Raw genomic sequence first — 14346 nt, forward strand, 5'->3', positions numbered from 1 at the left:
ACAGCTGGTACGATGAGGAGTGCCGTGTCGCAGCGGAGAGAAACAGGCGCCTAACCTCGCAAACGTTACCCATCGACCACAACACGTGCGTGGATGAGATAGATACCGAAAGTTGAAGAGGGAACCGAGACGCATTTGCAGACAGAAAAAGAGACGAGGCCGAAATGCGTGAGTATGAAGAGCTTGATAAGAAAGGCCGACGAGGTAGCTGCTCGAATAATTTTACGAAAAAAATGCGGCGGCTTACAGGAAGTTTCAAGACCGGAGCATACTCCTATAGAACCCCCAAAGGTGATCGCAAGCCACCTATGCCAGAGGCATACTTAGATTTATGGAGGGAACACTTCTCCCAGCCTGCTGAATGGCAGTGAACACATAACGCCAGGAGAAGGCGAACCCGATACCCAATCGATGACGATGGAGCAGACGTTCCATTACACGGCCGTGAAGAAAGTTCGAATAGCAATTGCCCGCCTGAAGAACAACAAAGCGGCAGGGGCCGACGGATTGTCCCGGCCGAGCTAGTTCAAAACACGGCGGCGAAGAACTGATAAGGAAGCATGCAATCAAGCTTCTTTGCAAAATATGGTCAGGATTGTAAAGCATGCCCGAAAACGATTCGAATTAAGTGTGCTATGCCCAATCGCATAAAAAAGGAGACCCCACAATCTGCGCCAACTGCCGTGAGATAAGCCTCCTCAACATCGCGTACAAGGTTCTATCGAGCAGCGTATTGCTGTGAAAGATTAAAGCCCACCGTCAACGAACTGATTGGACCTTATCAGTGTGGCTTTAGACCTGGCAAATCAACAACCGACCAGATATTCCACCCATGCGCCAAATCTTGGAAAAAGACCCCGTTTTTTTTGGGAAAGGAGAATCGACACGCAACCACCTGATACGTCGATTTCAAAGCTTGCTTTCGACAGCTACACGAAAAAGGAGCTGCCTTTATGCCGCCACGATGTATGCTGAATTTGGTATCCCGACCAAAACTAATACGGCTGTGTAAACTGACGTTGAAGCAACACGAAACAGCTCCGTCAGGATCGGGAAGGACCTCTCCGAGCCGTTCGATACCAAACGAGGTTTCAGACAAGGCGAACTCCCTATCCTGCGACCTTTTTTCAATCTGCTGATGGGAGAAAATTATTCGAGCTGGCAGAACTGAAATCGAGCAAGTACAATTTTTTATAACAGTGTACAGCTGCTGGACGTATGCCGATGATATTGATATCATCGGTCTCAACACACCGCGCCGTTAGTTTGCTTTCTCCAGGCTGGACAAGGAAGCAAAAACGAATGGGTCTGGCAGTGAACGAGGGCAAGAGACGAAATATCTCCTGTCATCAAACAAAAACAGTCGTCACACTCGCGACTTGGCACTGCTACGTCCAATGTTGACAGTCATAACTTTGATAGTTGTAGATAATTTTCCTCTATCTTGGAACCAGCGTAAACACCACCAAAAATGTTCAGCCTGGAAATCCAACGCAGGATTACTCTTGCCAACAGGTGCTACTTCGGACTGAGTTAGGCAATTGCAAAGTAAAGCTCTCTCTCGTATGAACAAAAACCAAACCTCTATCTTATAAGTCACTCATAATTCCCGTCCTGGCTATATGGTGCAGATGGCTTCGGACGATTGACAACAACCGATGGGAGTCGACGTCACTTGTTGCGAGTTTTCGAATGAGAAAGTTCTAGCGAAAGATTATGGCGTTGGCCACAGCGGATTATCGCATTTCGATGGAAAACGATGAGACTGTACGAGATATACGACGACATTGACAGTAGTTCAGCGAATTCAAAAGACAGCGCGGCTACGCTGGCTAGGTCATGTTGTCCGGATGGATGAAAACACTCCAGCTCTGAAAAGTATTCGGACGCAGTATACGCCGCGCGGAAGCAGAGTGAAGAGGAAGGCCTCACTCCCCCGTGTAGAATGACCAAGTGGAGAAGGACCTGGCCTCGCTTGGAATATCCAATTGGCGCCACGTAGCGAAGTTAGAGAGAAGAAACGACTGGCGTGCTGTTGTTGACTCGGCTTTAATCGCGTAAGCCGGTGTCTACACCAGTAAAGAAGAAGAAGATATATGTGACATGGTTCTACGAAAAGGGAGCTAACGTGCGAAAAACTAGTTTCTGGGAGAAACAGCTGTTAAAAATAAACAACTCGTTTCGTCAGTTTCTCGTTTATCTGCATTTAATTGTTACTCCTTTCCAGAGGCTATTAAGAAGGACGTCCAGTAATTGTTGTTTTTGGTCGGAATATTAAATAGTTCATGCGTGTAAGTTGCTAGTGTGGAACATTTAAAAAGTAACACTGAAGAAGTGACGTTTACTCTATACCGAGCGCAGCTGCTGTTGTCTTGTTTCATTCGTACTCTTCTTTTCCGGATGTTCTGTTATCACATTTGTGTAAAGTTTCTGTTGATTATCCTTCTTCTGGCCATGTCGCATGAAATGAAACATGAGTGTTGATGGGAGTTCAGTGCCGTATCAGCGGACAATATTCCATGAAAAGGATGATGAAAACAATGAAGATAGATAAAGAGATAAAGCGATTATGATGAGTAGACGAAAGTATGTGTATCTCAGGCAGAAGATGATGACCGAACCAAACTTTTGTTAAGATTGACCTGTCTGTTGTTGAAGTAAAGGAGGAGGAGCTGGTAACAAAATTTCTGTCAAAAGGATCCTCTAAGCTTCTGTTAAAAACCTATCGATATGAATGCCGAAAGTTATACAACCAGCAACTGGTTTATCTTTGGAACGTCAGTGCGTACATCTTCGCAGCTTAGTTTCGGATATATCTAAAGTAGAGATATTGTGGCTACGTTGCCGAAAGATTTGCCAATCGAAGAAACGGAAGGCAAAAACTAGTGAAGATGTTCTCAAACCAGAGACGAGGAAACCAGGTCCACCACCTTCCTCAGGATCAACACGTAAAAAAAGATCTCAAAGGACAAAAACGACAGCAAAGAAAAATATATAAAAACTACTCAGCCATTATTATTTTTGGGCCAATATAATAATACGGTTTTTCTAGTGTATAAAAATCATGTCTTATAGCTTATAATTCAATGTATTTTTGTCCTCATTACAAAAAAAAATTATATTTTTTCCGTATTTTTACTCTTCTTTCTCTACATTTTAGGGAACTTTCAAACAAGTTCATGACTTTTTCGGATTTTCTATCACGTGAAAAAAAGCATCACATCTTCAATCCGAATCAACTAAATAAGTGAAATTGATTTTTTGACACCTAAGCCCCCTTTCCGTAGACCAGGTCACTATATGAATTAAGTTGGATTCCCGTCTTCTAGTTGACATTTCACATATTAAGGTAGTTCCCTGGCTTCGTTTCCTACAGGTTGCAACAGTATAAAATGTTCAGATGCACCCGAACTTAGCCCTTTCTTACCATTTTTTTTTTAAATCTGGGAACTACTATGAACTTTTCAGATCTCAATGGAAGGAAATTAAAGTTTACGAAACCGTTATTACGCTTACATTGAAAGCCTTTTCCATTATAACTAGGAAAAACTTCCTGTGAATCTGCTGGACTATTTTGAAATATTTAATGCGAGTCCTACAGTCGTCGATTATGTCAAAAATGTTCAGTAATTCTAAGCATCGTTTACACTAAGCAGATAAAAATCTTTAAAAATCGATGAGCAAACACTACAATATTATTAGTGTAAAGAAAATAGAATATTTACAAGCTCAAAATATTCATTATAGCATTTCTCTTAGACGCTTGACGCACATGGCAGCCCTGCCGCCTGCGTTCGTTAGTTTTTTAAGGACACCACTTTGTTGAAATTATTTTAAACATATTCAAATGCATGCATGCATTTTTGTTGGCTGGAATTTAAATTGAATGCCAGATTGTTTGCCTTTCGAGATGAGAACGAACGATGGCATATGAGCATAAGCAAACAAAGCGGCACAAACACGCCACACACGGCGCACATACAAGCCACATATTGTTGTTGGAATGCGCAACAACTAGACTGGCATATACAAACGCACATGTGGTGGTGTGACATATTAAAAATGTACATTTCAAATGTTTTATTTTAAGAATTTTACGCAAAGCGACGCTGCGCCGCTGACACGTTAGACACATCCACTATGCGAGCAATGTTGCTCATACGCCCTGCACGCCTTGCTTTTAGTTGCCCGCATGCGTATATACTATTTGTGTATGTGTGTAAGTACATGTGCAGTAGTTTATCCATGTGCTAGTTATCAAATGCTTTGCACTGCCTTCTAGCCGCTGCGTTGCTGCCTTTTATTATTATCATTTTTTAATACAACGCGCTGACACGTGTAATGCCTGTTGTACTTCTTTTCATTATTTCTTTATTGGTTGTTATTCTACATATGCACACTTTCATGCAAGCATACATAAGACTTTGTATATGCTTGTGTGCGCGTGTGTGCTTTTACAATAGACTAGTGCAGTGGCAGCACATAAAGCACATAAAATGCTTCAACTGCCAGCAGAGGAGTAGTGATATTGCCACATTTGCATTTTTCTCTAGCGTCAAACTGTAATGAAATACAAATATTCATATGCATGTAACTCACTTGTAACATGATGATAAGTAGTTTGTGTTCGCATCCAGTTGCAAGTGCTGAATTCTTATTGAAAATTATATCGAATAAGTATTGTCAGTCGCTTATTGCTTTAAGGCGGCCTATAAGCCTCAATTTCGGGCATTTTTTGGCTTTCGAGAAAAAACAAAAAAAAACTAAGAAAGAGCGAAGTTCATCCCCAATATGTGACCCCAGTGTGTGTGAGAATGTTTCCTTTGTAATGATATATTCCTTTATCAAAAAAATAATCATCGCCAATACTTCCCTTAGCTCTCTATACCAAATATAAAGATTTTCGAACTTTCAGTGGACTTTATACCCCATATAACGGCAAATATGTGAGATATTTTAATAAAATTGAGAGAGCGTGTTTTATCTAATAATGGTGCACTATTGCGCCCAAAATAGATTAAATCGAGGTAAAACTTGCCCCAGACCTCATATTACTAACAAATCTTGTGCACCTGAATGTAAATATCATAAGCGTACGAGTTACGGCAATTACATATATGTTGGTTCCTCCTCCCGCTACCCCATACTGTGTGGTGCACATAGGCATCTGCGTCTATCACCAAGGATTTTTTGGCTTTATCCGCCGCGTCCACCAACCTCAGGAGTTCTACTGTTTAGCCTTTATCGTAGTAGTACTGTAAAATATGCTGTATTTTCTCTTTATTTTGCTCCATGTTTGCGACGCTACAACTCACGAACGACTTAAAAGAAACGGCAATCGATCAAACACTTGTTAGCGCGTAAAACGAGCTTTCCAAAAAGGTATAGCATGACCCGATGCGAGGAATAAAACTAGAACTACGAGCTTTCAGCGCTAACTAGGGAAAATACCGCAAGACTTTTTTGACAACCTGATATATAGTCGATTACCATATTTCCTGAGACTATCCATTGTTCCTGAACTAGATTGAGGAAGAGTTATGCAGAAACCACCTTGCTTTTATGCAGATTTATTGGAAGAAACTTCACTAGCTTGTTCGGGTTTCTATATGGGGTCGGGTTGATGCTTCGGCTCTCTCTTATCTACTTTGTGAAGTTTTAATTTTGGCTATAAGATCATTTTCACCTCTCGCTTCTCTAGCGTGTTTTCGGGTTTGTTGGCTGGTTTGCGCTTCGTGAGATGAAGATACATGCTACCACACCCCCCATCTTACCGAACCGTGCGTAGAATATATATTCGGCCGACTTGTTACTTTGGAGGATGTAGTTTTGGCTGCCATCGTCCTTGCTGGAGTAGGTAACCTTCAGCACCCTCCAATCTTCCACCGGCATATCAAGAATTTGTCTACTGAAAGCCGTTTTACCTTGTGGGGTATGAGAACCTTCGCATCCGGTTTTCTTTATTGCCGCTTTCCGTTTCTCTTTTGTGATTTATTCAACGGGGTTGCCTCTTGGTTATCTCACTGGCCGTCACTGCCGTACTGGACGTTTAGGCTTTCTCTCGATTAAGTCTGACGTCTGGCTTTACACGGTCGTCCTTTTTCCTCGGTCGTTGCGGTGGCACCGCTGTTTGATTTTAACTTTGCCTTTTCGTTGCAATTCCTTCCTTTATCCGATTTGCAAATCTCAAATCCGAGAATTTGACTTAGGTCGCGAAGTGATATATTTTTATCCTTCTTTCATTCTTGCTAAAACCCAAGCAGAGACAACTCCAAAAACAATGCAAAAGCAAAAGTAAAGATTTAGGACACACATATTCTTGAAAGGATGGATGAAATATTGGTAACATCAATATCGATGTCCCTAAAATTATCTGAGCACGCAAAAATTATTCTTAACAATTTTTTTTTAATTTATTTAAAGTGTTTTCTCTATAAAAATGTTAAAAAAATGCTAGAAACATTTCGTCTATCCGTTACCAATATCCACCTATTTGCCACACAATTTCTAACAACAGTGAATAGGCTAATCTAGATGGGGTGATGGATGAAACTTTCGGCGAACTAATTAGAAAGTTATGCTTCGAGGGTGGTTTTTAACGGATTCTCTTATTGAACAATTTTATAATATTTTGATTCAGCACTTAAGTTTTAAAAATCAATAAAAAAAGTTTTTGTATTTTCATTTTTGACAGAAATTGGTCATTTCCATTGCTAAACCAGTCCAAAACAAGTAAAATAGTCTAAAATCTGACAACATTGAAGTTATCGGATATGCTACCAAAACTAGTAATCTACGAGTATAATACCTAGAGATCACCAAGGTTATATGCTTGTTAAAAAAACTTTCATAAAATATTAAGGAAAGAATAAAGAAGGCTACGGTTGCCTTGTAGAGCTATCGGGATAAGGTGGAGATTCCCACTAAAGATCAAGCTAATAATATTCTTCGGCTTTCGTCTGATGAAGTGCGCTAGAAAATGCCACACTCGCTTAGAAGTGTGAACATGTCCATAAAGCGGCATCTCTGATGAACTGCGGACTACACCCGTGAACATTAAATAGCTGTGAACTGCGCTTTAAGACGAAGTGGAGTATATGAAAGGGTCCGTACAATGAACTTGAATCAATGCGTCGCAGGGTGGCGACTTTTCACTGCTCAGATACCGACGAGAAATATAGGAAAAGTGAGCAGTCGCTAGAGAACTAGCTCAGTATTGGAGAACAGGCTTTGCGATGACGGGTCAAAACTAAGAGGGAAAGATGAGCCGGAGTTTTCTGTCAAGTTTAGCACTAGGCTACCGTCAGTAGTGCTTTTCAGGCAGAAATGGATGCTAATAATATCGCACTGCTACGAAATTCAGCCTATTTTTGAAAGATGAACATTCACTATGTCAGCAGGGCGGCAATACTAGCGCAGAGCTTGATAATTGTGCGCTCAGAGCTAATTAAGGAATATCTTCCCTCACTAGAAATAGCACCAAGCCACTTCAACTTCAGGATCGTTTGGATTTCTGGTCCAAATAAACTGCAAAACTCATTTCGGAGTGGAACCGAATTGGGTCTGAATTGTCATCTTGCGTTCTATCACGGGACCAATGGACCTTGCGTGCGCTTAGCAGACGTTTGTCGACCATCCCCGCCTGTGCAAATATGCGATTCTTTTGGCCTGGAGTCGAAAGTCGGAAATTCGCTGCACTCTTGCCGCGATTGTAGGAGTTCTTACTGGACATTGTATAGCGGCGTCTATGCGGTAGGGTTAAATATTTTGTCGGACGCTAGTTGTCAAAGCTTAGTGGCGGAGAGTGGGGTGCACTTTTTCCTCCTCATCTATCTGGAGAGCCCCGTCTCAACAAGTTCCTGATATACTCGAAGCGCTTTGCGGATTTATGCGGGTCGTGTAGTATTAAATTGTATCTACAAAATACGATAACGATTGTTCGAGAAAGATAACTCATGGAAGCTAAGTCTTTTGTGTGTAGTTTTCCTTTGTTCGCTCAGGAAACTCAAGTGAAGGGAAATGGGCTGAAAAAAAGCATGTAAATCTTGAATCTCTGGAAATACCTTAAACGAGCTCTCCGAATTTATGCACCCGATACAACATATTTTGCATATTCTCGCCGATTTCACAGTATTTCTCTAAAGAGCCTCAAGCGATGCAACAAATATCATTCAGAGAAGAGTTTTATTTTATTCAAATAGCTTGAAGGCAAAGGACGCCAAGACCAAATATACAATGCAAATAAGCGCGAAAGTCAGTTTTGTTGCCGACATAGTCCGCTAGAATGCATGCGGCAGTTAGAACACGATACTGTTATAAACAACCTTGTATATATGTATGTGTTTACACATGTGTGTGCTTTTGCGCACCATTGGAATTTGCAATTTCGCGATATCTTCGCAATCACTAAGAAATGCGGTGCGCGACACAGTTCAATTCATTGTCAATTCGATTAAATTCAATTTACAATTTTTGTGCACACACACACACTCACCCAAACATATGCATGCTAGGGAATTCGCAAACAATCATGACGAAGGAAACGGAAGTGCACATGTTGGCGTGACAATCGCCGCCTTAGCCGTACGAGCACCGAATGTTTATTGGATGAGGCGAGAAAGCTCGTGAGAGGGTGCGAAAGGTTGCGACGCGCTCCAGTCAAATTGCAACAGTTGCTCCAACATCCGCAGCTCCAACGGCGGAATGGTGTTGACGGCTGGCGTTGGTGGCGTCTAATAAAATGTCGAGGCGTGCCAATACAGCGCCGATACAAATACATGGATAATTTGCTTCGATACACCAGCGCGGAAGTAGCATTGTGTGCGTGACCATTTTGCACGCTCGCAGACAATCTCATAAGCGTAAATTGCATTCACAATTGATAAGTTTACATGCGCGTATGCGCCCGTATTCGTACGCATTTGATGCGAACACTACTACGGTTAATTCCGAATTTTATTTCATTACAATGGCTGCTGCTTTGCTGCACGTTTTATTGAAGTAAAGCTAAATTTTCGACGTAACTACCAACTTTCAGCTGGAAATTTAAATCCTCTCTCTCTTTGCACGACCGTCGCATCAGATTTCACAAAGTACATTTGATAGTTTTGTTTACAGAACGGTCGTTTGTGTCACTCAAAAGCGTTTTGACCTACAAGCTTAACTTCCTTCATGCTGAAAACGCTAAAGAAGATCTTAGACATGCACATTAGGGCCGCAACGGCTCCTAGAAGCTTGCCCAAGGCGCAGCACGCATATACGAATGGTAGATCAGTAGAGACTGCAACCCATACACAGGTATTTTATATCGAAAGAGCTCTTGAATATAAGGAGCATGCTCTAGGACATTTCCGGAGCTTTCAACAACGTCTCTACGGAATCAATTCTGAATAGTATCCAGTCAAGAGGTGTTGATCCCACCATACAACGCTGGATCGGCAACCTTTTCACCTCTAGATGGATAGGAGCAGAATGGACCGAAGCTAAAATGACTAAGGAAGTCTGTAGAGGTATTCCTCAAGGTACACTGCTATCTCCGCTTCTATTAGTGAAAAAGGATATGCTTCTGTTCACAAGAAAACACATAATTGGGAAACCGATACATTTTATGTACGATGATCTCGACAGAAGCATGGAAAGGAAAATCAAAATAGAGTAGGATTCTAGGGAAACAGTGGAGCATCTCTTGTTCACTTGTCCCGCATTAGCAAGCCTGCGCTGTAAGCATCTATGGTCCCCATGGTGTGATACACTTCACGAAGTATTGATAGTGAGGCCGCAGAGTCTGTTAATATTCGCGTCAAGCGCGGTATCCTTTAACTACTTCTCTTGGATCAAGAAACTGAGCTCGATCTGGTATCGCAAAGAAGCAAAACTGGTATTTGCGTGGCTTAACGTGCCTACTAGTTTAACCTAACCTAACCTACATGTATATCTATATAGAAGTGATCAGGAAAACTCAAGGAGTTGAATTCCTTATTTTAGTAAAAATTGCCATGTTTTTTTGAAGCTTGGTACACATGATAGTCGACATCGACAGTCTGTGTAAGTTGAAATTGCATTGGAGCTTATTCAGACCATTGCAACACTCATATAAAACGGTTGTTCAAATATCATTGAACATACACATATTTTTAAAGACGATCATGCCGAGACAGAACAAAACAAGAAATGTATACATAATCACACACATTTAATTATATGCATATAAATGCTAATGTAATGCGTATTGCATGCATTGAAGACTTAACTATTCAAACATATTTACTTACGTTCAGAACATACTTATATTCAAACGTACATAAATATGTAGGTGTCGTGTAGCGATTAACATCACTCAAATTTGTAATAGATCAACTTATTAACTATTCATCATAATTTAATTAACTACTTTCATCTGGTAACACTGTATTCAACAACTAAAATATTTAGCCCCGTAACAATAATAATCAGCTTATTCGCTTCCCTAATTCGTCCTATTGCTTTTTGATGATTGGACAAGACACACCTGTTTTATCCCGCTCAACATAAATAAATAATATTTCGGTGTGAGAAAGCTCTGTGCAGAGTGGGTGCTGCGCGAGCTCACTTTTGGTTAAAAAAAATGACGAGTTGATGATTCAGAGCAGTGTTTAAAAATCTTTAAGAGTAATAAATCCGAGTTTTTGCATCGATATGTGGCAACAAATGATAACATGACTCCATCATTGCACTCCGAAGTCCAATCGACAGTCATCTGAGTAGACTGTTCGCTGGCAAGGTTATGACGTCTGTATTTTGGAATGCACATGGCATAATGTTTATTCACTTCTTTGAAAAACGAAGAACAACAGTTTCAACAACAACCGTTATTGGGCCGTTTGAAAGACGAAATCGCAAAAAAAAATGGCCGCATTTTAAGAAAAAGAAATTGCTGTTACACAGACAATGCACCGTATCAAAAGTCAGTGATGGCGCAAATCAGTGATTTGGTCTTCGTAGTCTTCCGCATTCACCATATTCTCCAGATCTGATCTCAGTAGTTATTACCATTTCTCAGATCCTAAAATAATACACGCTAGGAAGAATTTTTCGGCGTATGTGGAGGTAATCGCAGTATACAATAATATAGGTCATAGGTGTTCCTAATTTAACTGTTGTAGTCAAATCTTCTCAATTGGCAATATAAACTAATCCTTTACCAAATCATCATTCGACCAGTATAACGTAGGCTGCCTTTTATATTTCGAAATTAAAGAACAAAAACAAATATTTATCATCGAAAATAGCTTTATTGTTTTTCAAAATATTATCTATTAAGATCTATATTATTTTGCAGGTATCTTCTCTTATTGAGGTATCTTTAAAACATGCGTTCTGCATCAACCGTCTCTAGAAGTGTTGCAAAACGTTGAACTGTTTGTTTATAGTTTTTGTACTTGAATAAAAAGAAGTTATTCTGTCCTAAGTTAGGACTTTAAAGTGGATGAATTGCAATTGTTTCAGTAGATGTTTGAGAGCTCGTATTATCGGGATGAAGAATGATTCGTCTTCGGCGGTTGGTTTTAGTAGTTTATTGAAAGATAACTGGCAAACATACGATTATATACCTCTCACAATTTCTGTTCTGCGTTGTTATTGTGGTGTAGCTGCAATATGTCCAGTTGTTTTAAAAAAACAGGCAACCATTTGTGTGAAAGTGCTTCGTACGCGAACAACTTTTGTTGGATTCTACTGATCTTGAAACAACCGTACAGTCGACTGCTCTTTAATTTCGGCCGCATCCACGTAAATTCAAGTTTCATCATCCGTCACGATTTCAAAGACGTGTTTCGTAGCACTGCTACCGTATTTTATTAACACTTCTCTCGACCAATAGATACGAGTCCTTTTTTTGCGCGATCAACGAATTGTCGATACAACGTTTACAAATCTTTTTTTTTTACAGTGAAGTGTTCACACAATATTGAATGTATGTCTCTACCTCACCATAGGTCACATGATAACTGAACAAAAACTGTTTGCGCACAGAATAGTTTCCGGAACAGCAATTGATTTTGGACAACCTTCTCGAAATCCCCCTTGGAGTGATCTGCATTAAATTCACTATTCCATTTGGCAGCACTGGTCTTTGATGAAGCTTCATCGCCAGACATTGAATTAAATGCATCGATGCACTGTGACTGAGATAATTCACGTCCAAAGTTGTGAAAAGTAATTGCGCGAATTGGTCGCGATTTAAACTCATTTTATGGCCGAAATGCATATTTCAAGTTACTTTCAACAACACAAAAAGAGGTCGTGAGTCACAACGTTCTGAGTATGTACAAAATCAAAATTAACAAACTTCACAATAAGGTTGTCAGTTGCCAGATTTAAACACTAGAACACTAGTGGGGCCAAACCCCCAAAATATAAAAGGCAACCTACGTATTCTCTCAAACAAAATCATGGACGCTACTCGAAAATGACAAAAGCAAACTGCAAATTTTCGATGGAAAGATCTTAAAGAAAATTATTGAGAAAGATAATGACAAGGCGTATAAAGTGGAACCGTGACTATTGCTGAGCATTGCACATATACTCTATAAGAGTACCCACACTTTCTTCTCTACATGACTTAATAGTAAATGATAATTATAAAAAACAAAATTTGCAATAATTTAGTTTTCCATTTAATCTGGGCACGAACTGCGACAAGCGACAGACTCTTATCAGTGGGTCTAACGAGAACATTGCACAAGTACCAAGTAAGCAAAAATACTAGCCCACAGCAAGATATCTTTGCCTAAAATCTAACTAGTTAGTAGAATACTAGTTGACAGCGAGAGTTTGTCGAATAAAATCGCTATATTTTGAATTACGCTCTAAACAAAGATACTGTTTTCTTCTAATATATTTAACTGTATTATCTTTTATTCTATATTTTTAGAACTTCAGGTTGAAACAAATAATTTTGTCTACTGAGTTCGTACTGGCTCATAACTCATAATAAATTTACACTGCCTTGTAAAAATGCTTATCGCTTGTGAGAGAGACTACGGCTTGTGTTTAAGGTTCATATGATTTGGTAGTGAGAGTAACCAAATTTGATTGAATTCATTACTCGGTAGACACTGTTACACGTACATATATACAATTCAGAGCTATTTATTACTAAAAATATAATCTATAAAACTTGCAATAAATTCATTTGATGTTTCACATCATCAGTAAATGGACGCGCAGTCACTTCAACTTAAACGAAACGCTTTAATGATGCATCAAACAAAATATGTTTTTTTGCTCTTTCTTTTGGTGAATTCCACAGTATATACTACATGTAGTACAGCGGTTCAAGAAGGTAATACAAATTTAAGTAATTGATTTATTGAACTATTAATTTTTTTCTTAAATTTACAGGCGAAGATGTGGACTTACACCCGTTCGTTAAAGTTGGTACCAAGTATTATTTGGTGTCGACTCTGGCCTTAGAGGTACTCAAACAAAAAATACCTAAGAGCTATCCCAATTATATTTCCATAAAACATATTGTCTTCCCATTGTAGCTGAATTGGTTCGCAGCTGCTCATTTTTGTCGTTCATACGACAGTGATTTGCTAACGATTGAATCGTTGGCTGAAAAGAACGCTTTATTTTCGCACTTAAAGCAGATGCAGATTAGTCATATGCGTACTTGGACAAGTAGCAATGATTTGGCGGAGGAAGGAATGTACATGTCGCTGAATAGTGGACGTTTAATGCTTTATACATTCTGGGAAGAGAACGAACCGAACAATGCGGACGCTTCGGAGGATTGTGTAGAAGTCTCGCTTATCGACGATAGCTTTACTATGAACGATAATAATTGTTATAAAGGACGAAAGCATATTATTTGCGAAAAGCATTTGTCGTTAAAAGCTCGTGATTCCGCCACAAAATCGGAATCAAACTGTGAGGATAAAGTACGAAATTGTGGTTTGAAAAAACTCATAGAAGTATATCAACAATCTGCACATATATTAAACTGCAGGGAATAATAATATGTAAAGAAACGTTTTTATTTTGTTTTTTATTTCGAAGTGAGTTTGCTTTGTGTCCTCAGGTGGTTTTAATTGTCAAAACAAAAAAATTAATAGTAAAATTTCGAAAATCTGTATGCAAAGAGATGAACTCGCTGTGACAGAAAATAATTTAAAGTCATTTTGGGCACTGAACTACGTCGAAAATATCAACAGAAAAGTTCAACAAATGGTTGCCTTGGACATTTGCTGAATTTGTGAAGATATGTTATGAAATAGAAGAATTTTCGATACAAAGGACTGGGTTTTGATCGGTTAGTTTGTATGGCAAATACATGCAATGGCGGTCGGATATCGTTTGTATGTG

At 39.5% G+C, this 14346-nt stretch overlaps 1 protein-coding gene across 1 annotated transcript; it reads left to right on the forward strand.

Annotated features, from left to right (window-relative positions):
• The first annotated feature begins 13096 nt into the window (after window positions 1-13096).
• LOC105223065 (C-type lectin 37Db) lies at window positions 13097-14016 on the forward strand. The gene is made up of 3 exons (XM_011200670.4): window positions 13097-13321; window positions 13381-13454; window positions 13527-14016. Exons 1-3 carry the CDS (start codon window positions 13195-13197, stop codon window positions 13995-13997), a joined length of 672 nt encoding a protein of 223 aa, XP_011198972.2. The 5' UTR covers window positions 13097-13194; the 3' UTR covers window positions 13998-14016.
• Window positions 14017-14346: the final 330 nt, after the last annotated feature.

The sequence above is a fragment of the Bactrocera dorsalis genome, chromosome 3, assembly GCF_023373825.1.
Source record: "Bactrocera dorsalis isolate Fly_Bdor chromosome 3, ASM2337382v1, whole genome shotgun sequence".
Classification (NCBI taxonomy): Eukaryota; Metazoa; Arthropoda; class Insecta; order Diptera; family Tephritidae; genus Bactrocera; species Bactrocera dorsalis.

Excerpts from the sequence above, each read along its gene's own strand:
- LOC105223065 (XM_011200670.4), top strand. The coding sequence starts at position 13,195 with ATGGACGCGCAGTCACTTCAACTTAAACGAAACGCTTTAATGATGCAT. Across the intron at positions 13,322-13,380 it reads TAGTACAGCGGTTCAAGAAG|GCGAAGATGTGGACTTACAC; the intron begins GTAATACAAATT and ends TTAAATTTACAG. Across the intron at positions 13,455-13,526 it reads TGTCGACTCTGGCCTTAGAG|CTGAATTGGTTCGCAGCTGC; the intron begins GTACTCAAACAA and ends TTCCCATTGTAG.